Below are 23216 nucleotides of genomic sequence, written 5' to 3' on the forward strand. Positions count from 1 at the left end.
AGAGATATTAATAGAGAAGTGTGAGCTAAAAAAAACATGGCATTGCAAAGAATAATAAGCTTACGCGTCTTTTTAGTTGAGAAAGGTTCTGCTAGCTGACGAGCTGAAATTTCGCTAGGGACTAAAAAAAGAACAGCAAATATAATGGTAATAACAAAGACCTTTGAAGAAGCCATTTTAATTCACAGTTACAATTCAACTTGTTTTGGGCGATACAAGTTGATCTTATATTTTGTTTCAAAAAAAAAAGTTGATCTTATATTTATAGCCTATTGTGACCTCAAAGACTGGGACCGCTGTCAATTATATTTAAAATAAATAAATAAAGGAACATACCTTTAAAGTAGTTGTGCAATCAAGGTATTGAAATACAATCCTTCCTACTTATATATATATACATACATATATATATATATATATATATATATATATATATATATATATATATATATATATATATATATATATATATATATATATATATATATATATATATATATATATATATATATATATACTTCATGTGTTCTTTTTTGTTTGACATATTTTTTTTATTACGTTTATCAATGTAAAATTTTAACGATCAATAACCTTAATTCTTCATAAGGAAAATTTATAAAAGTTATATAATATGACAGTACGAATCCAAAAGATCCCACATGAATATATTTTTCATCACATATCATTCATAAAAGACGGTCAAAGGAGGGATAATGAATAGTGTAAAAGTCAAAGCAGGTCAAGTAAAAAAAAACGGAGGAAGTATGTGGAAGGACCAAAAGATCTCACATGAATATCTTTTCATTCTCTTGGGGCATTCACTTTTACAAGTAAATTGGATAAGATTGACTTGTAAAAGATGATGTCGATCAGTATACCACAATTTCCTTACCTATAAAAAACACATTCAACGTAATTAACTAGTTGCATTATTACTCCTCTGTTTTTCAAGTTAACAAATGCTCTGAGGGCATCCGATAAGAAAATTAAAAGTAAAAATATTAAATTAAAATAACATTAATTACATCGATCGATGTGTGATTTTGACATACATTTTTAAATTAATACCACTTTAGAAAATATTTCAAATGCCAATCTAACACCTTGATGTATTCTTTAGCAAGATCCTTTAATCCTTTATTTAAGTTTGTGCTTTATTTTATTTTGTTAGATGGAGTACAAAATATATATAGTTATCGTTTATATTGATTTAAATTATATATGTGGAGATATATGAAGGTGACAAAACCATGAAATTTTTATTTGAACATATGAAAGATTTGAAGTAATAATAAAATTTAACCTAACATTTTAAAACTAAGGTACATTGTTTAGTTCTTGGAAGAGATTATTATTATTATTATTATTATCATTATTATCATCATCCAGTGTATAACTATATTGATAAACTATGTATGATCAATTTAAATTTCTTGAAATTTGACGTGTACTTTGTCTTTTTTAATTATCTTACGTAAAAATTTGACATATTCATTGCGCTAATGTTTGAAAAGTTTGAACCTAAGACTAGACTATTTCTTACCAAATAAAAGTATCATATACAGTCTTGTTACATGCATCTATGCAATGTGTCTTAAATTTAAAATAATCTTATATCTTTTGAGAAGGTATTACGTCTGTTTGGACTGACGAAATAGCGGATTTTTGATATCCTTTATTGGCCTTTTGATATCCTCTATTGGCCTTTTGATATCCTTTAAAGAATATCATATATAGCCAATAACGGCCAATTAACGGATATCATCTAAGCAGTAGAGGATATGATCCAGCCAATATAGGATATCATATTCAACCAATTGAGGATATCAAAATCCGCATTTCGTCAATCTAGAGTTCCGGACTCGTCAGTCCGGACTGACGCAATAGTTTGTGTTTTATTTTATGGCCGCGGTTTTAATTTCTATAAGTCTTTTCTTTTATTTTATTTATTTTTATTTTTTTTTTACTTCATAGTTTATTCTATACATCAATAGTTGAGCAGTTTTTTTTTTTTTGAAAACCAATACTTGACTAGTTTAAATCTGGAAATGCTATTCATGATAATTTTTTTGAGCACGAGAAAATTATAATGGCCATTGGAGGAAAAAAAGGTGTCATAAAAAATCACCAAGTGCCAAGTTTCTTAGACTAGGGCAGCTAACGCGCGCGATGCGAGCGGTATAGTTAGTCATATCCGGAATCTATTTCCCTTTGAACTTATATTAAAATTTTAGTTATTAGCAGCATAATGAGAGAAAATATATAAAGAAATATTTTAAGGGTATAAATGTCCACACATTATTTTTAATAGATAAAATAAAGAGATAATTGTCATTAATGAGGGCAAATAAGTAAATTAACATTTTAGATGGTATAATTGTCCAATCACTATTCATTAAAGAAACTTGTACATAATTAATGATGGTATAAATGTAAATACACATTTAAAGGGTAGAATTGGTATAACATAACACTATTCATAAGAGTAGTTTGTACTTTTTATAGATACTAGGGCAGCTAACGCGCGCGATGCGCGCGCATAGCTAGTCTTATCTAGTTACTCTTTCGACTTGGTCTTAAAATCACAAATTTAGTTATTTGCAAAATTAGTGACAAAAAAATATGTACACAACTATGTTTATGAGTATAAATATCCAAGGCAACTAACATTAATGCATGAAAGCAAATAAGTACGTAATTAAATATTTCAGAGGGTATAATTGTCCAAACAATATTCATTAAAAAAACTTGTACATATTAATGAGGGTATATATGTAAATACATATTTTAAAGGGTATAATTGGCATTACACTATTCATAAGAGTAAGTTTCCACTTTTTATAAGGTAGAGATAAAATAATAAAATAAAATAAAGAGATAATTATCATTAATGAGGGCAAATAAGTAAATTAATATTTTAGATGGTATAATTGTCCAATCACTATTCATTTAAGAAACTTGTACATAATTAATAAGGGTATAAATGTAAATACACATTTTAAAGGATAAAATTGGTATAACACTATTCATAAGAGTAGTTTTGTACTTTTTATAAGGTAGGGATACTCCACAAAGAAGTGACAATGTTTTTCGAGGCATAAACTGCTGTTTAAATTCAATGTCCATTTGTATACATGTACTCCATACAATATTAAAATACAAAAGATATTATCACAGAGTATTGGTATTCCATCACTTCTTTTTAATTTTTACATCTAGAATCAATGTATGGGATAAAAAATACACAAACTTTTAAAAAAAACCGGTTTACAATAAAACTATTGTAAATCAGACCATATAAAGCAAGTGTGGGTTTGTAAGTAACTCATTTTTTACTCAATGTTCCATTTTCTCTCTCCTTTCTTTTTCTCTCATCCCCTCACAGTACTTCTTTTACCCCATTTCCCTACTTTCAAAGATTCTGTATTTTTCCTCCCTCCTCTCCATTGATGAACTATTGTACTTCTTTCTTCCATTTTTTTTTTTGGTGATTCAAGCAATCTTTTTCTTCCATCAAATTTGTTATCTCAATTTTTTGCGTTTTTCTAAAGCCAAATTTGAGTATTTTTTTTCTTCTTCAGTTTTAGATTAATATGGTAAATGTTAAGCTTATGAAGAAGATGACAATTCTACTAATCTAAACGACGAAATTGAACTTATTTTGTTTGAATTTATTTCCGATTTGATTTTTTTTTATAATCATTTTATTCGTATATTTTTAATTAGTTTCATTAATTTTTCAGTGTTACTCAAAAAAAAAATTTACAAGTATTATTTGTAAGTTCTTATGTGATATTATGGGGTTGGTCACTTTTGTACGTGCATTAAAGAGTTACTTCACCCTTTTATAGGTAGAAAGGGTGACTTTTATACATGAAAAGGATAACTTTTACGGGTAAAAAGGGTAACGTTTATGTATGAAAGGTAACGTTTGTGGATAGAAAGGGTAACGTTTATGTATGAAAGTGATCACTATTGTGAAAAATAAAAGGGTTATTTATGAAAAAAGGTCATTTTTAGTGAAAAAGGGTCACTTTTATAAAAATATGGGTCAGTTTTGTAAAAAAAAAAAAAAGGGTCACTTTTATAAGAAAAAATGGTCACCTTTTGCAAAATGTTCGATATACAATAAAATTATTGTAAACCGGGGGCATGCAAAAGTTTTTGTAAAAAATATTACTCCCTCCCTCCCCTTTTGATGAACCTTTATGGACACTTTTCACGGAAATTAATAAACACAAATAAGAATAGTTAATGTACATTAAAAAAGTAAATTGACATAAGGTATGCAAAAAAGTAGAGAGAGAAAGTAATAAAAGTACATGAGAAATCAAAATTTACATAGGAAATTTAAATTTGCACAAGTATTGTTGCAAATTGGAGGGAATTTTGGTAAAAAATTAATATTAATGGTTGTTAGAAAAAGCAAATGGGGTGAACATTTTGGAACTAAAATTTGCCCGTAAAGGACTATTAAAAAGGGATGGAGGGAGTAAGCGTTAAGTTTGAAAAGTGACTGGAAATATTGAACAAAAAGTTAGCCATTTTATGATTTGATTCACTGTATGTTTATGAAAGATGACTTTTAAGGTAGATGTTGTATGAGACTTCCTTGAAAAATTCAAAATTCAAATGGATGTGAATGTGGTGGATATTTCCTCGAAAAGTTCATTTGAAAATTCTTATACTAGAAACGAGAGAGAAAATTCCTAAACTAGTAATTGTGGGCAATGTAACATAAGATATTAACTAGATTTGAAAGTATGAGATTCTTCTTTTTCTATATGGGCAAGCTCCAATATTAAACGAGGTTTAATAATATCTTAAAAACACGAAGCTTCTAGCGTAGTTGTCGACTACGGACGACTACAAATGACTACAGGCAACTACAATAAGATATTAAATCTGAACCGTTGATATTGTATGTTGCTTAATCTAAGCCTTTGAATATTACATTTTTAAAAAAATTAAAAAATCTAATTTACACATCATTTAACACACGCCCAATAAACAACTAGTCAGCAAATTATTGTTTGTTTTCTTACTTTTAGAGAGTAAATTTTTTTTTTTTTCCACATTATAATATGAAAAACAATCATCCAAATAATTTAATCATAAATTTGATAATAGTCGTTCAAAATATATATATTTTTAATAGCATTTGTACAGTTTCATTCCTATTTTAATAGCTTCATACTTATATTGATAGTTTCAACCTTTTTAATGGCACACCCCATCTTCAACCTTCAACCTTCATTTTTTGTCCATAACGCATCCTTAAATTACCAAAGTATATATGAAATCAATATATTAATGGTGTAATCATCAAATTTATGCGTCAATTAAAATTAGTTAATGAGATTGAAATCAATTTAATTATATGTATACATAAATGGTTTAAAAAAACATGTATTATCTTATGATTTCATGTTTAATTTTTATTAGTCGTATGAATTCGTGTTTAATTTTTGTTAGTCATATGATTTTTGAATAATATGCCATTGTTGAGTGTTGAAGATAACACCATTGATGAACTCTTTTTTTTTTTTTTTTGAATAGCCACCATTGATGAACTTGAGAGTTAGTTTATGTTGAAAAAAAAATAAATAAAAAATAAAAATTGAAAGACTTACATACATTGTCTTTTTGTTAGATTTTGAGAGCATTATTTGGGGAAAAAATATGTGACAAATTCTTTTTCAATATTTGAATTTTTTTTTTGACAGGATATTTGATTATTTTAATTATGATTAAAATTATGATGGTAAACCTTTCAAAATTTGTTTGACGATTATTTAATTAAGAATCTGTTTTTTTATTTTTTAAAAAAATAATTGTTACTTGTAATTATTTTCAGAAATATATATATATATATATATATATATATATTAGATTAGATTGATTAGTAGTTCACATAATATAAAAAGGATTAGGCTGGGGCATAGGAGTGTCATACCGGCCCTTAAACACAAGTTCCCAATACTTGTACCATTCTAGCCATGTGTTGCATTTACACACTTTTTTCTCCAACAAGTAGACAACGTACCTCTTTGTCAAAAAAAAACAAAAAAAAAAAGATAAAAAAAAAAGTAGACAACGTACTAATGACAGTCGATTTAAGTTTTGAAAGTTGTGTGTTGCTTCGTCTTGTATGTTGAATTTTCTTCATCGATTGTGACAATTAGACAAACCAAAAACTGTGTAACACGGCGTAGTAGCAACTAGCAACCTTTCAAAAATTGTTGTGTAATTATTACTATGTATAATTGCAAACAATAATTGCTTTTGTCCAATATAGTTTGGTCCACGTCCACTTGGTCATACACTTATACTTATCAATATTATGGTACTTTTCTTTCTAAGTAGATGGTACGCATTATGGATAAGCCTCTTTTCCCCTCTCTTTTATTTTACTTTCGAAGTAGAGTCCTCATAATAACAAGCCACTAATTTCCTAGTAGAATTTCTTCTCGTCCAATTTAGTTAACAACACATTAAGGGAAAAGGCTCTATTTTGAAATTACGGAGTATCTTATAGTGAAAGTAATTTGTTAAAGTTTTTCCCAACCAATTTTAAACTTATATCAAAATGGAGCTAGTTTATACTCCCTCTATTTTTATTTTATTTGCATCACTTTCCGTTTGTGGGTGTTTTTTTTAAATGCATATACGGAGTATTTTATATTTGGTAACTTTATACTATATTTTTTCATTTCTCTCTCTTACTTTAAACCTACTCAAATTATTTTAGTATTTCTCTCTTTTCCATGATCCCCACTTAAATAATAAAAATATTTATCTTCTCTCACATATATTTTCTTTCATGGTCACCATCTTACTTTTACTATAATAATTTATTCACCAACTCACAATATTTTATTACTCTCCTAAAACTTTGTGCAATCTCAAGTGATGCAAATAAAAAAAACGGAGGGAGTATTTTTTAAACTTTATTTTGACACAACCATTAAATTTCAAAATTATACACTCTCAATCAAGAAATTGTCGGATTTTACTCTAATTTAATTACCAGCGCGGAAATAACTATATGGCTGGATCCATGTATAATTCAAAAAGTTAATCAAAACACATAATCTACTCTAAAGTTTATACCTTTGAAACTTAATTGTAAATACGAAGGGAGCCAAGGACTGTAAGTGCAAATCCCTCTATTGATAGTCAATACACAAACGATCAAAACCGCCTTGAGTGTTTTGGCTTAGAATAGAATATCGAACCAGATCTCTCAAGGTTATGTGTTTAGATCTATTTTCTCATTTTTAAAAGGCAATGTTAATCCTCTAAGAAAAGGTTTTGTGTGAGACCGTTTCACGTGAGTCCGAATTATAATGCATACACCCTCTCCTCCCATTTCATCGTCGTCTCGGCCGATCTCCGGCGTCTTGACCACCACCACCACCTTCGCCCCCATCGTTTCATGCCCTTCTCTGTCATCAAGAAAACCTAGCAACCCGAATTCAAACCCGAACAACCCATCAATTAAAGACCCGAATTCCTATCTCTAAGGTTCATTTCTTTGAGGGAAAGAACCAAGAATTAAATATTCCCAATGTTGTTGTGTCGCCTCTCAGTGTTTCATTCCCTTCTCTTTTGTTGTTGGGCTAAAAATTTGTACATTTCCAGTCTTGAGGCTTGTTGTTGGAGTACTGATTTGTCTTTTGAAATTACAGTTGCTTTATATTTGCATCATGTTTGAGGGCTACTGTATGTATAATGTTATACAAGTACTTAGTTTACTGGGATGATTTTAATTTGTGTGGTGATTATGCATATTATCATTGAAATTGGTGTGGTAATGGGTTCCATTAGCTGTTTTTTTCCTTCCTGCAAATTTGATCTCGGGTTCCATGCTCCGTGCTCATTTCCCAGTTTTGTTCTCCAACTATTGTTTTCATCTTTTTAGTATGATCAATATTGTCTAATACCTGATACTTATATATCAATATTATAATCTAATTTCTGACAATTTAAACCCGAAAAAATCACTAAGTAATTTTAGTATTTTATATCAGAAATAAGATTTTGTTAGTCATGAATAAGTTAATTTTCGTCAGGAATTAGATATTTTTAATCATGAATAAAATCATTCTAGTCAGGAATAAGTTAATTTTCGTTAGGAATTAGATATTTTTCTGTTTCATAATTGGACTCACGTGAGTCCGTTCTACACAATACTTTTACATCCTCTAATTAATTGTATGATCATCTAATGATTCATTGGTATTTATATTAAACTAAAAAACACCACCTTAAAAGTATAAACCTATTTGGAATTAATAGGATTAGTATTCAATTAATCATTATCACACGCTACCTGGACCCCACATATACACACACGCCCACTACTTGCGCGCCAAGGAAATCAGAAGAGCCTTGTGTCGCAAGCTTGTGTGCTAGCTTAGCAGGATTGTAGGGGGTGGGTCTGGTTCTGTTACGTAGGTAGGGGTTCTGTTGACTGGGTACGGGTTAGGGATGCTGGAGGTGTAAGGTGGTGGCTGGTGGTGTGGACTGTTGGTAGGTGTTTTTTAAATGAATTTTTACGATGGAATTTCCCTCGCAAATTTTCGATGGAATTGTGTTCGTCGGAAATTTCCGACGGATTTTTTCGTTGCCTGAAAATCTCTTCCTACGAATGAATTCTGTCGAAGGGGACATTTTTCCCACTACAAGAAAACATGCTAAATCCGACGGGAAATTTCTGTCGAAAACACCCTGAATTCCGTCAAAAACTCCATTTCCGACAGAATTGCGTCGGAAATGTTTGTCGCAAAAGGGTACGTAGGAAAAACGACCTTAGCTTTTTCGATGGAAATTTCGTCGGAAACACTTTTTCAACGAAATTCCGACGAAAAATTCCGTCGTTGCAAAATTTTCATGCACCAGAAAAATCCGTCGTAAATTTTCGACGAATTCAGAATAATCCGTCAAAAATTTCCGACAGAATTTCCGTCGGAAATTTCTTTTAAAAAAATTAAAAATAAACATGTCATCAGCGAAACGACCACCACAACAAACATCATCCACCACCTAACACAAAACAAGACCCACCTAACCAAACGACCACCACCACCAAAAATCCCCACAACCCCTAACTTCAACGACCCACCACCACAAACCAGATCCACCCATAACCCAAACCCTAACCCGGATCCACCCACTTAAACCCTTACCAAATAGTACAACTAGGTAAATTACTATGAAAAAACTGGTAAATCACATACCGAATAGTACAACTAGGCATTAGCATTATTCCTCCCCATTGAAAATATTCATTTATTTGAGATATTGTTGTACAGAAGCACTACTGGAGGCAATTGCTCATTGACAAGTCTAGAGTACATTGTACAATGTTCTCTTAGGTGAAAGTCACACCTCATTTGCGTTGTACATGTTACCAAACTTGTTAGTAGCTGCGTTTAATGTTACCTCATTCAATGAGTTCCGGAGCACCATATACCAATTATTCAATATCACTTAGTTAGTGACGTTATCTAAGTTGAATAATTTTTGCAAAAGTTGTTCTTGTAAAACAGAGAAAAATGATTGATTAGAGCATTGAATCATACAAGGTCCCTTCCATAATATTGCTTGTGTTGCTCTTGCACATTTATATTATATAATATGGTTGAATTGCTTGCCATTTGAATACAATTATGACACTCGTCAAGATACATACCACCTCAACAATACACAAGACAAGGTCGTAAACAAGATCTTGATTGTCCGAACCTTGTTAGGATTTAAAAAAAAAAAAAATTTGGAACTCGAGATTTGAGAGATTAAAGTCGGGAGGAGTTATAGAGGATGATCTTCATTGGGGCTATAAGGGTCCAACCCCTATAATTCTTATAAAAATTAGTAGACGTGCGTGCGTGATAAAAACAACATGTCAAGTGGCCGATCTAACATCTTTTTCAAGTGGATTCAAATTAATAATGAAAAAATTAAAAATTTAAGCTAACATATATACTTACACTACTCAATTAAATAAAATTTATATTTAAATTATTTTTTATCGACACCTAAAATTTCTACGCTCGTATAATAACATTACATATTAATTTCATAACTCACAATTTATTAACTACAAATCAAGTATGTATATTTAAATTATATTTTCACTAGTACATAATTAACCTTAAGTAACACCCTAAAAGTGTTACACAAAGTGGTAAAAGTGTTATTATAGACAATAGGTAACACTTTATTGGGTGATACATCTAGGGCTGGCAAAAACTAACCCGACCCGAAAACCCGACCCGAACTCGACCCAAAAAAAGCGGGTTAGGGTTGAATTTTTCGACCCGAAAACTTAAATGGGTCAACACGAACCCGAACCCGAAATTAAATGGGTTAGGTTAAGGTTGAAAATCTCAACCCGAAAACAACCCACTTAACCCGAAATAAATTTCAGGTCAAAATCAGGTCGGGTCAACCCGAACCCGACCTGATAACCCGAACATTTTAAGGTTAAAAAAATATATAAAAAAACCAAAACTGATTAAATTCAGCCCAAGCCCAATAATATATGTAACTAGTATCTAAAAGACTAAAACCCTAAAATCCTAAATGCCTCCTCCTCACACACAATCAGCCGTTTAGGCTCCTCTCTCTCTCTCTCTCTCTCTCTCTCTCTTCAACTCTCAACTCTTCAAACTTCAGATCTAAATCAACAATTCTCGGTTTTTATAATCCTTAGATCTTCCTCTCCTTCATAATTTAAGTGTTTAAAGAATTACCACTTCAACTTTTAAGGTATAGTAATTGCTATTTTGAAGTTTGCTTTTATACGATTTTTTTTTTGTTTGAATATTCTTGCACGTTTGTTGTTGTTGTTTTCTTTGCTATTCAAAGCCTAATTTTGATGTTGTTTGCTGTTTTAATTGTTATTCAAACCATAATTTATATGATATTGTATTTTTTGTTATTTGTTGTTTGTGTTTGTTATATTATTGTATTGTAGGAATTGAGTCCTTTATTATTGATGTTTGCTTTTATTGATTTTGGCAGATTTTCATCCTCACACGCCACAAACATACATAGCCCCTGCTTCAACTTGCTTCAAGTCTCCAACATTGTACATTATTTGAGAACTACTTTGTATAAAGTCTTATAAAAAAATTAAAAACATTAATTCTAGTTTGTAATTTATTTAGTGTACTATATTTTTGTATCTAATTTTTAATTAGACTTGCTAAATAACTTAATTTATAAATCAAGTTAAATTCGGGTTGACCCGAACCCGGCTACTATCAGATCAATTTCAGGTCAAAATGACTTGATTTAAACCCAAATAAAAAAATCAGGTCAATTCAGGTTACTTTCGGGTTGACCCGAACCCGAAAATATCAGGTTCAGGTTGGGGTTCTCAACTCGAAAACTTAAATGGATCAGGTTCGGGTTGAGGGGTAGCTGACCCGAAATCAGCTGACCCGAACACGAACCCGACCCGACCTGATCCATTTGCCAGCCCTAGATACATCCGCCCGTGTTACCTAAGGTCTAATGTAACACTTTGGGTAACGTTAGGTAACACTTTCAAAAGTGTTATTATAAACCCTTTTATGTATCACTTTTAACATGATTAGTATCATTTTTAAAGTGTTACTATTTATTTCTTATGTAACACTTACTTATCTTTAGTAACATTTTTCAATCATATAGTATCACTTTATCCGACATTATGTATCACTTTTTCGAACTTATGTAACACTTTGTTGATTATTAAGTAACATTTTTCAATCATGTTACGACATATAGTAGCACTTTATTTGACATTATGTATCACTTTTTGCAAAGTAATGTAACACTTTATAGATTAATAGGTAACATTTGTTATTATTATTATTATTATTATTATTATTATTTACTATATTTTTTTTAAATATAAGAAGAAAAAAAAATTATATGTATAACAACTATATGAATTAGTAATCAACACATGATAGAAAACAATTTGGATTGAAATACTTTCATAATTCTCACAAAAAAAAATCCATAAACACCAATTTTAATGTTTGGCCAAACAATATAATAATCCAAACTCAAAGAATATTAAGTTCTATCTCTAGCTTGGAAAAAGTAAGGACAAAAAAAAAATAAAATTGTAACAGATGCTGCCATCAGCATTCTTTAGCGGCAACTAGCAACAGCAGACAATAGTGGAAGCTTCCAGCAGTAGCATACATTAGTTGGCAGCAACTAGCAGTAGTAGACATCAGTTGGCAGCAAGTAGTAGTAGCACATCAGTGGCAGCAAACCGAATGAGCAAGAGTCAGCAACATAGACAACAGTAGCAGCAAAAAACAGCAGTAACAGCAAAAAAAACAGCAGCAATACAGCGGTAGCAGCAACAAAAAAGCGGTAAAATTAAGTTCTTGTAGATCATCAGTTGCTATCCCTATTCTTCATCTTCATCCATTTGATCCTATGTGTGAAAGCATCATGTATCAAACAACTAGAACAAAGATGAAATAATTCAATAATAAGAGTTAGTGCTTTTTAAAATATTATACATTAACCACTACCTCATTTCCCTGTTGCTCATTAGAGTGTACAATGGGAATATGATCTGTAAGTTCTGGATTGGATGACTCATTTTCAAGTGATCGTGTCAAAGTATTCAACACTTCAGGATCAATTTGCTTGAGCGTCTTCATTAATTCTGCTACAGTTTCTTTCACAATTTGGTCTTTATAGGGCTTTAAGAACTCATCGGGAATTATTGGATTGCTGCTCTTTCCCCTTAGTGAACATATTCCTTGTTGCTTTTTTCTATGGCCAAAGTTATTTGGTTTATTCATTACTTCATAGTATGCAACATCTCCATCAATTTCATTTTGAATTTGTACCTCCTCCATCTTGTCCTATAATGGAAATATAACCGATTTTAGACAAATAATCATATTCAAAAAAATATGCAGACAACAGGACTTACGATGTTACTTTGGGTGGGCTCATAAGATGTCTTGTATTTATTATCTACTTTCCTTTTACGACTTTCTTTGTACATGAGTGCTAAGGATGGTGGCTTGTTTTCAACATCTAGTTGTTGCTAAAATAAAAAAACACATCCAAATAAGAATTGAATAAATATTGTTTACATAATCATAGTGAGAAAGATAAAGAAGGAAGAATGGTATAAAAACATACCAATTTATGTTGTTTCCTCGTGAAAGTCATAGGACCCATAGTGTGCCTATTTTTTTGATCTATACTTATTTCCCTTTTCTTTTTGCTGTCCTCCTGCATGCATGCATACCACACGGTTTATAGTTTAACACATTTCAATTTGAGAGGGAAATAAGCAATTGTAATATAAATGGAAACAAACAACATAACTTTACCTGGACTGGTTCCAAATTCCAAAATTCTAGCAACTCTTTGAAATGTGCTTCTGGAATTGTATTAGGTGGATTTGCCAACCTATCACCATCATTGTCGTACGGAGTAAAGTGTGTTGCCTTTACACTACATTTATATCTACGCCAAAGCTTTCCCTCAGATGACAAAACACAATCTTTCCCATTTTCCGAGATAATGAATTTCTTCTGTATTAAGTAAAATATTAAACAACAAAATTAGGGAGCAATAAATTATGCCAGCTTTTGAATTCGTTAAAAAAAAAAGTGCATACCTTCACGTAACTCCAAATTTGTTCCTTGTCTGGAACATAATGCCAAAAAAAAACACCTTGTAGCCACTTTAATTCCGCTTGAAAACCACCGCGAAAAGCGCCTTAGAATGGCACCCAAAAGCAGCCAGAAACAACCTGAATAGCCACCGAAAAACAGCCCACAAACAACCAACGAAACTCGCTGTAACTTCGCCGGAAAATGCTTGTTAAACGCCCAGAAATTGACGGACACAAAACCTGACACCTAGCCGGTGATCTTGCCGGAAAAAAGACGTGGAAAATCGGAAAAGCCTAAACCTGCGGGTCTGGGCCACACCCGCAAACCAAGAGAGAGAGTCCACTTCACAAGTCCAAGGAGGTTCCATCCCAAAACCATATGGCAATAGGAGGAGTAGCCCTTAGCCTTATAAAGTGTTTAACTCTCTCTTCTTTAATCAATGTGGGACTCTTACATGTGTTACTTGGTGGGATTTACTTCAACACTCCCCCTCACATGTAAGGGCCCTTTTAACTTAAGGATCACTTGATCCAATTCAATTTGGCCTAGAATACTTAATGTCATTAAAGGTCCCAAACTTGGGCCTGACAATATACACAAGCCATTAGAGGTCCCAAATCGTGAACCTGGCTCTGATACCATGTTAGAAGACCATCTCAACCAAAAGCTTAAGCTTATAGTTGAGGCCCAGGAATATGTTTTATACTTATTGTTATTGTTATTGTTATTATTATTGTTATTGTTATTATTATTATTGTTATTATTATTATTATTATTATTATTGTTATTATTATTATTATTATTATTATTATTGTAATTATTATTATTATTATTATTATTGTTATTATTCTAATTGTTATTGTTATTGTTATTGTTATTGTTAATGTTATTATTGTTTATTATTATTGTTATTATTATTGTTTATTATTATTGTTATTATTATTGTTATTATTATTATTGTTACTATTTATTTTTTTTGATTTTTTGTTAGAACTACTCATAAATCTTTCGGATTTAACTTTCATGAACTTTTTTAAAACCCATGTTGTGAAATTGATCAATAATAACAAATTAGCAATAAAACGAGCAAGCCCCAGTTACTCATCCTGAGTAACGAAATTTGTTACTCAAGTGGCATATATTGTAATTTTACACAAGTTTTTTTTATTATTAATTTTTTTGTTTTTTTTAAAAAAACCTCATGTGGACGTTTTTACCCCCAACTTAAAAGCACGAAATTACATCCGTGCCCCCTGAGTTACATTTGTTGTTACTCAGGATGAGTAACTTGTATTTCCTGCAATAAAACAATACATTGATTATTCATAAACTACTCATACAACATTAATTGGGGTATAAAGGTAATTAAACATTTTCAGCTTTTTGAAGGATAGAGTTGACATCACACTATTCATAAGAGTAATCTTGTACTTTTGATAAGGTAGAGAAGTAATTGTTGAAATATTTAAAGAACGAATTAAATATTCTTCTCCTTCTTTAATTTAATCATTGCTCAACTTATTTTATTGTTTCTTTGGTCTCCACTTAAAAAAATAATATCCTTCATATGAATTTGTTCCTGAAGGCGAATGCACGATGCTCTGTGAATCCGATTATTATATTTTTTATAGCTATTTTATAAAGAACATCACATTTAATTATTTTATAATGAACATATAGTTGCTTTGTTAAGAACATGTAGCTATTTTGTCAAAAAACATCCAGCTTTATGTTCTAAATATAAATATATGTATATACACATATATATATATATATATATATATATATATATATATATATATATATATATATATATATATATATATATATATACATATATACATATATACATATATATATATATATATATATATATATATATATATATATATATATATATATATATATATATATATATATATATATACATATATATATATATATATATATATATATATATATGTATATATGTATGTATGTATATATGTATGTATGTATATATATAATATACTATACAGACATTATTTTTTATTCAACCACCATAATCTAAAGACAAAATTCAATGAATATTTCAAAATAAACAATTAACATTATGTCACCAATAAAAGTACATTATACAGACAATCAAAGAACATGAAGATAAAGAACATTATTGTACAACATGTTATGCTCTTTGCAATTATATAACACTAGAGTGTACCCGTGCAAAAAGCACAGAATTTTATTGTATTAGAAAGATATTAAATACATATTATAAGAAAAAATATATATTTAAATACGGGAAGTTGATATTGATGTTGTAACTTAAACCTTATTATTTTAAGTTGAGCTGTTGTGGACTTGTGGTCTCTACTGCGCGTTGCTGAAATATGATGTTTAGGGTTGTACAAAGTTCGGTTTGCAGTTTGAAAATTGTGGTGCGGTTTTTGAAAATGACTAAACCACGGTTTGTGGTTTGGTACGGTCTCCAATAAAATTTAGACCAAATCGCACCAAAAACCGCACTTTAATGCAATTTGCGATTTTTATACTATATTTCTATTATAAAATTTATAAAAGAACTAAAATATATGAGATAATCCTTGATTATTAGCTTTAATAAGATTAAAACTTAAAAAACTTTAATATTTGAATTATAAATTAATAATGACAAATTAAAATAAAAGTTTTGTTTAATAAAAAATAATTATAATTTAAAATATATGGTTAAACCACAAACCGCACTGCACCAAACCGCACCGCAAACACCCCTATTGATGTTCTTTGCTTTGCTCCGGAGCTCAAAAGAACAGGATCTTACTCAGTTAATGTCATAGGGGTTATTCCATCAATTCTTTGGTAGTTACTTTGTTTTTTGAAAGCATTTATTCGGTGTCAATCATGCAAAAAAGCGTGATGTACATTTTGTTTTTGTTTTGATGATTAGAGAAGTGGTTGTTTGGAAGGTGTCCCTAAAAAATGCATATAATTGAAGGGTTGGGGATTTGAGTGCTATGGTGAATTGTTGATAAAGAAATTGTATACCCGTGCTAATTCACTGCATATATTATACTACGTATGTATGTATGTATGTATGTATGTATGTATGTATATATGTATGTATGTATGTATATATAAGTATCACACAAAAAAAATGTAGTGTTTTCAAAAAAAAGAAGGTAGTGTTTTGAACCCAAAAAAAATGTTATTAGTAGTCCCATGAAAAAAAGAAATCTGTGGGATGGGTAGTTATTTTTAAAAAAGTTAAATTAAATATTATATAATCTATAAATATAACTAAAGTAATTACCGTTTATGTCGTTGCTTTCCACAAGTCAACTTCTAATAAAAAAATTTCCCTCCAAAATTAATAATGACATCATTATTTTTTTTTCAAATATAAATAAAAATTTGAAAATTCTAAATTAATTATATATTTTTCTAATAGATTTTATATTTGAATTGACTAATTATGCAAATTCCATTGAAGAAATAAAGGAAGGTCGGGTTCTTATAAACATTATTTTTTTTCTCCTACTCCGTATATTTTATACAAATTATATGAATTGGGGTGTCCATTCTTTATTGATTTATCAATCTATTAGATTTTTCTTAAATTATTTACACACAAATAAGCAAAAAAAATTGTTAAAATCGTAAATTATTGTTAAAATCCTGCATCGCACGAGCCTAATCTAGTAAATAAATAAAGCAATGAATGGGTAGTTATGGTTTGTTTGAATTTTTTTTTTATATATATATAAAAAAAAAACACTAAATGCATGAAAATTAAGCATTGGGCGTTTGGAGGCACCTTTACTCTACAATTATAATATAGACTAGTTAAAGTCCCGTGTGCTATGCACGAATTTTACTAAATTATATAACTACAACATTAATTTAACAATTCTATAAAAAAAAAAAGAATTATGGTATTTGAATATAAATTTAATTGAATGTGAAATATATACATGTAGAAATATTTCGTTTGACTGTGCTTGGAAAATATATAATCGCCAAATAAGAAGGTGACTATTATTAGGCAACAAAAAAAAAAAAAAAAAAAAAAAAGATGAATTAGAGGGCAAAATTTTAACCAGTGAATGACATGTGTCATCACTGGTTTCACTTTTTGTATAAAGTTATTGATGTTTTTTTCACTTTAACTAAAGGTTCTTTACATTTCTATACAATGTTCTATCTATTTTTTTTTATTTGGAAGGGATATAACATGCGTATGGTACATCCGCCTCCACGAACCACTGATTGCCATTCATATACACTTTGTAAAATTTTCATAGTACTTATTGTTTTTAAATTACCGCATTTAAACCGCTCGTCATTATTTGTGCTTGTATATATAGCCTTGGACTTTGTTCACTTCACTTTATTTTTAATAAATTGAAATTATTTTTGCTGAACTTAAATTATTTTTACCAAACTGAAATTAATTATACTAAAATGAAATTAATTTTGCTGAACTGAAATTATTTTCACAGATTCTCTGTAATAATTAGTCTTTAAAATTATTGAAATAAAATTATTTTTACTAAACTAGAATTATATTTACTAAATATTATTGTTTTAAGGTGAAGTGAACAGGTCTATCACCACGACAATCTTTTTACATTAAAACAAAAAAAACATGCTAGTATTTGAAAAAGAACATGCATACTAGTGTTTGAAAAAGAACAAACTTGTGTTAGACAAAAGAACATGTTTGTATTTGACAAAAAACATGACATTACAAAGAACATGACACCCGAAATGAACGTTAGATATATTTTAAAGAACATGAAGAAATAAAATAATATATTAGTGTTTGAAAAAGAACATTCCTGAACATACCTGTGTTTGAAAAAAAAAAAAAAACATGTTTGTGTTTAACAAACAAATAACATTTCAAACAACATTATGTCTTTTTAAAAAGAACATGATAATACAGAAAAAAAAAGGTGTTACAAAGAACATAAAATCTTTACAAAAACAACATTCTCTCATGTTCTTTTAAATACCCTAAATGTTCATTCCGGGTGCATCATGCGCATGGTGCACCCGGGTGCACCAACCACTCACAAAAATGGAGTATATCTTGATTCAAACAAGTAATGTGAAAATATGATAGTTAATTTGATATTCGAATTCATATATAGGAAGGTCATGACTCATAACCCATTGGTTACCTTAAAAACACTGCCAAATCCACCTTGACCAAGCTTGTGGTCATCTGAAAAGTTATTCGTGGCAACTTCAAGTGTCCTCAAATCAAACATCAAAGACTCCGCAGTTATCAAATCATCAAGTACTGTATATAGCAACAACATAAAAGGGCATGAGCCAACTTCATTGTATTGTTCAAAGCTCAATAGAAATTCAGACTATGAATTAATTGGACAAGTACCATTTTTAACGTCTGGAGAAGGGTACTTCTTTGCTTTCTTTCGAAAGACACAAATGCATGTAATTAACAATCCCAAAACCGCTAACGGCACAATGGTCGCCACAGCTACTTTCTTTGCAGTTGCCTTCTGCTTTCCTGGAGAATTATATAATGATATATTATGTAAAGGTCTTTGAAAGAGTAAGCTAAGTATCCTTAACTTAAATTGAAAAATCGGCAATTTCTTGTTTATCTCTTTGATTGCTTTAAAATGTCAATCTAGGGATACTCTAGATATTTCTATCATTAATATTGGGTATACGTTGGTCAATTTACATAAGTGACATGTTCATATGCCCATGTTTATCATTAATATTGGCTGAACACGTAAGATTGGCTGAACACCTAAGACGACAGAGTTAACGCTATTCTTCCGTACACTCACTTTACCTTTTATTTTCTCGCAAATTCTTTAAATTTGGAGGAATGGAATGCAAATGTTTTTTTTAAATAAATTTTCCTTCACTTCTTCTCTAACCTAAAAAATCCCATGGAAATGATATACATATAGTACTCCATATTTTATTTTCCTTTCTTTTATTTTCTTCCAAGCTAAGTCACCCCTTCAATTGAGCCCTTAGTGAGTTATAATTCCAATGTTAATTCAAGGAAAATTTGACAATTACCACCTACAATTGCCGTTGTTTTAACATTTATTACCTACAGTTTTTTTTTTTTTTTTTTTTTTTACAAATATTACCTATAAAAAAAAAAATTACCATCTACTAGTTTTTAAAACATTAAAACTTCCCACCTACTAGACTATGAACTGAAGCATGATGTCCTGTGGGGCCCACTAACTACAGTTTCACTTTATTTCCCTTGTTTTCTTTCTTTTTCTCTCAATTTCTAATTCCCTATATTATACTCCTCTCAAAATTGGGGAAAACTTCAAATTATATTACATATTCATGTTAATTATTTCATGAATTGGAGTTTTTCTCCAATTTTGAGAGGAGTACAATACAATACAAGGGAATGAGAAATCAAGTGAGAAAGAAAGAAAAGGAGGGAAAAGTTAGTTAGTGGGCCCCATAGGATGTCATTTGAGTTGAGAGCCAAAATTAGTACTCCGTAGGTGGTAAAATTCAAAAAAAAAAAAAAAAAAAAAAAAAAAAAAGAAATTGTAATTAGTAATTGCTAATATAGAAACAATTGTAGGTGGTAATGAAATGAAATATTGCTAAAATAGCAACAATGTAATTGTAACTAGTGTGTGTCCCGGGCGATGCCCCGGAGTGCTATCTTGTACTTTGTACTTTTTAAATTTGATAATTATGTTCAACTGAGTGTGATTCGGGCGTTACGGTTTTTTTACCTCATATGTATTATTTTCTAATCTTGTGAAAAATAAATAAATTAAATAACCTCTAATTTGAAAGGAATATATAATATTAATTATATAAAATTTAAAACACTAATAAAAGTTGGTTGAGATGGTATGAGTACAACCTTTATTTGTTGGAGGTTGCGGGTTCGAATCTAGATCAAACCATAAATTATTTGTTTTGTTAAATGAACTTGCAAGCTTATGTGTCGCATACACTTTGAATAATGACGTGGCATTGTGGCATGGTTCCATCTACGTTGAAGAGTGCCACGTGGCACCGTTCCTTTAAAAGGAACGCCTTTTAATATATAGTATAGATTAAGATGTATATCAGCCATATTTTCTTATACTTCTGACTTTTCCAAGATAGATTTTCATTAATTTTTACCTACGTTGATTGTTAGACCCAACTAACACTCACATCAAACTATACACCCTTTACCATCGGAGTTAGTTTCTTTTAACCCCTACTAAACAAACTCAAATTAATATAAGATTAAAGAAAAGTTTGTATATATGCAATAACCATTTAGGGTAGGTATGAAGATAAAATGTGAATGTTTAGTCAATTTGTCATAAAACATCTTAACTTATTATGCCACGTAAACAGTACATTTAACACTAATAATCAGAGGCGAATCTTTGTTTGGGTGGAGGTTAGGTTAGAGGATTTCCATAAATGTGTGGATGGTTGGCCTAGTTGTGTGGGAGTTTGGGCGGGTTTGGGTGAGGTTTAGATGTAGTTGAAATGGTGTTTTGCTCGTCACATGCCTAGCTCTCACGTGGGAGGTCAATGTCTAAAGTTAATGCCAAAATTTGGCATTAGCTGCTACTTAAAAATAAAAAAAAAAATAAAAAAAAATTAAAACACTTATCTTTTTAAAATTATAGTGATTTTTCACAAATATGCAATTAAAAAGGTTGTTTTTGATAAATTTTCTTGAAATGAAAGACCAAATATGTCACATCATAACAGAACATACATATACCTGGATTTGTTCTTGCAATAATGTTAGTAGCCGGCGCTATGCTCGAATTTGGTGGTGGCCTCAAACTTATTAAGCTATAAAACTGATAAACTTCATACCTTAGCGTACAACTAGGCGTTAGCACAATCCCTCCATGCGCGAACAATCTAGGAATAAGATCAACAGCTTTGCCGAAGCACTTGCTACAATCCCCCATTGTCAAGCTCGGAACACATTGAGCCAAAGTGTACAAATACTTTTTCATGGGTGAAAACCATTCCTCCTTTGTGGCATACTTGTTACCAGACTTGACGGAAGCCGCCTTAAACGATACACTACTCAATGTATCCTGGAGCAATCTAGTCCAATCTTCGACATGGTCCGTGACATTGTTAACGTTGTATAGCGCTACGTAGGGTTTCTCTTGTAGGAGATTAAAAAAGGACATGTTAGAGTAACGAAGCATGCATCTTTCCTTCCAAATTATTGCTTGACTTGCCCTCGGACACTCATCACTTGTTACCTCCTCGCTAGCCATCTTAACACAATCGTTACAATCGTCACGATCAATGTCACCTCGGCACAAGGCAAGGCCATAAGTAGGATCTTGATTTTCTAAGCCTTGCTTAATTGTAATAAAACCATCATTTGCAGTAGAAATTTTTGAGACCAAATTTGATAGCAAATTATTGAGATTGGTGTCATACGAGCTTTTAAGAGGATATATTGATGAGTTGTAGCAATCTGAGCTCGTGTAGTTTAAAATTGGAAATGAATTTGAGGAATTAATTAGGAAAAATAATAGTAGTATGAAGGACATCATGATGAATTGAACGCAATTTTTACTCAAAACATACACTGATTACCCTTTTTGGTTCTTGGCTTGTTTGAGCCTAGGACATTATCTTAATATTCATAAAAACTCCTGGTGGGTATTTAATTTCAAAAGAGAAAAAAAAATGTTGGATGAAATAATTGAGACCCCAATTTCCTCATATATATGCCAGCTTTCCAATTCATACCGTACGCTGTGCCGTTAGAAGGGACCAAGCTGGGGCAATTGAAATAATTTTGGAAGAAAATTTAAAAAAAAAATAATGATAAACTCATTGATAGAAATATTAAGGAAAATTTGTCAAAAATAACACCACATTTGGCCGGTCTTCCAGTAATAGCACCACCTTTGGGTTATTCCAGAATAACACCACCTTTCACATGTATTTGCCAAAAATGAAACAAAACCGGTTGGTAACCTATTTTACAGTGTCATACCGGAAAAGTACTTGTTCTAGATACAATCTAGCCATGTGCTGCATTTACACACTTTTTTCTCCAACAAGTAGACCACGTACTAATTACAGTCGATTTAAGTTTTGAAAGTTGTTTGTTGCTTCGTCTTGTATGTTGAATTTTCTTCATCGATTGTGACTCTAATGACAGTTGATAGACAATTAGACAAACCAAAAACTGTGTAACACGGCATAGTAGCAACTAGCAACCTTTGAAATATTGTTGTGTAATTATTACTATGTATAATTGCAAACAATAATTGCTTTTGTCCAATATAGTTTGGTCCACGTCCACTTGATCATACTTATCAATATTATGGTACTTTTTTTCACAAGTTGATGATAGCAAATTGTGGGATATAGTACGCATTATGGATAAGCCTCTTTTCCCCTCTCATTCAGTTACTTTCGAAGTAGAGTCCTCATAATAACAAGCCACTAATTTCCTAGTAGACTTCTCGTCCCATTTAGTTAACAACACATTAATGGAAAAGGCTCTATTTTAAAATTACGGAGTATCTTATAGTGAAAGTAATATGTTAAAGTTTTTCCCAA

The 23216-nt window shown here is 30.5% G+C and overlaps 1 protein-coding gene and 1 long non-coding RNA gene across 2 annotated transcripts; one reads left to right on the forward strand and one right to left on the reverse strand.

The window, feature by feature from the left end:
• The first annotated feature begins 10637 nt into the window (after positions 1–10637).
• Positions 10638–11199, forward strand: LOC145612083 (uncharacterized). The gene is made up of 2 exons (XR_014106530.1): positions 10638–10776; positions 11032–11199. It is a non-coding gene; the product is annotated as an uncharacterized LOC145612083 (long non-coding RNA).
• Positions 11200–12752: 1553 nt separating this feature from the next.
• LOC145612081 (cysteine-rich receptor-like protein kinase 25) lies at positions 12753–22563 on the reverse strand. Its single transcript, XM_081667450.1, has 7 exons — positions 21394–22563; positions 19036–19170; positions 18818–18939; positions 13658–14952; positions 13368–13571; positions 13174–13266; positions 12753–12887 (listed from the first exon to the last, which is right to left on the reverse strand). Exons 1-4 carry the CDS (start codon positions 22193–22195, stop codon positions 14926–14928), a joined length of 1086 nt encoding a protein of 361 aa, XP_081523576.1. The 5' UTR covers positions 22196–22563; the 3' UTR covers positions 12753–12887; positions 13174–13266; positions 13368–13571; positions 13658–14925.
• Positions 22564–23216: the final 653 nt, after the last annotated feature.

Source organism: Chenopodium album, chromosome 24, assembly GCF_948465745.1.
Source record: "Chenopodium album chromosome 24, dcCheAlbu1.1, whole genome shotgun sequence".
NCBI classification, from domain to species: Eukaryota; Viridiplantae; Streptophyta; class Magnoliopsida; order Caryophyllales; family Amaranthaceae; genus Chenopodium; species Chenopodium album.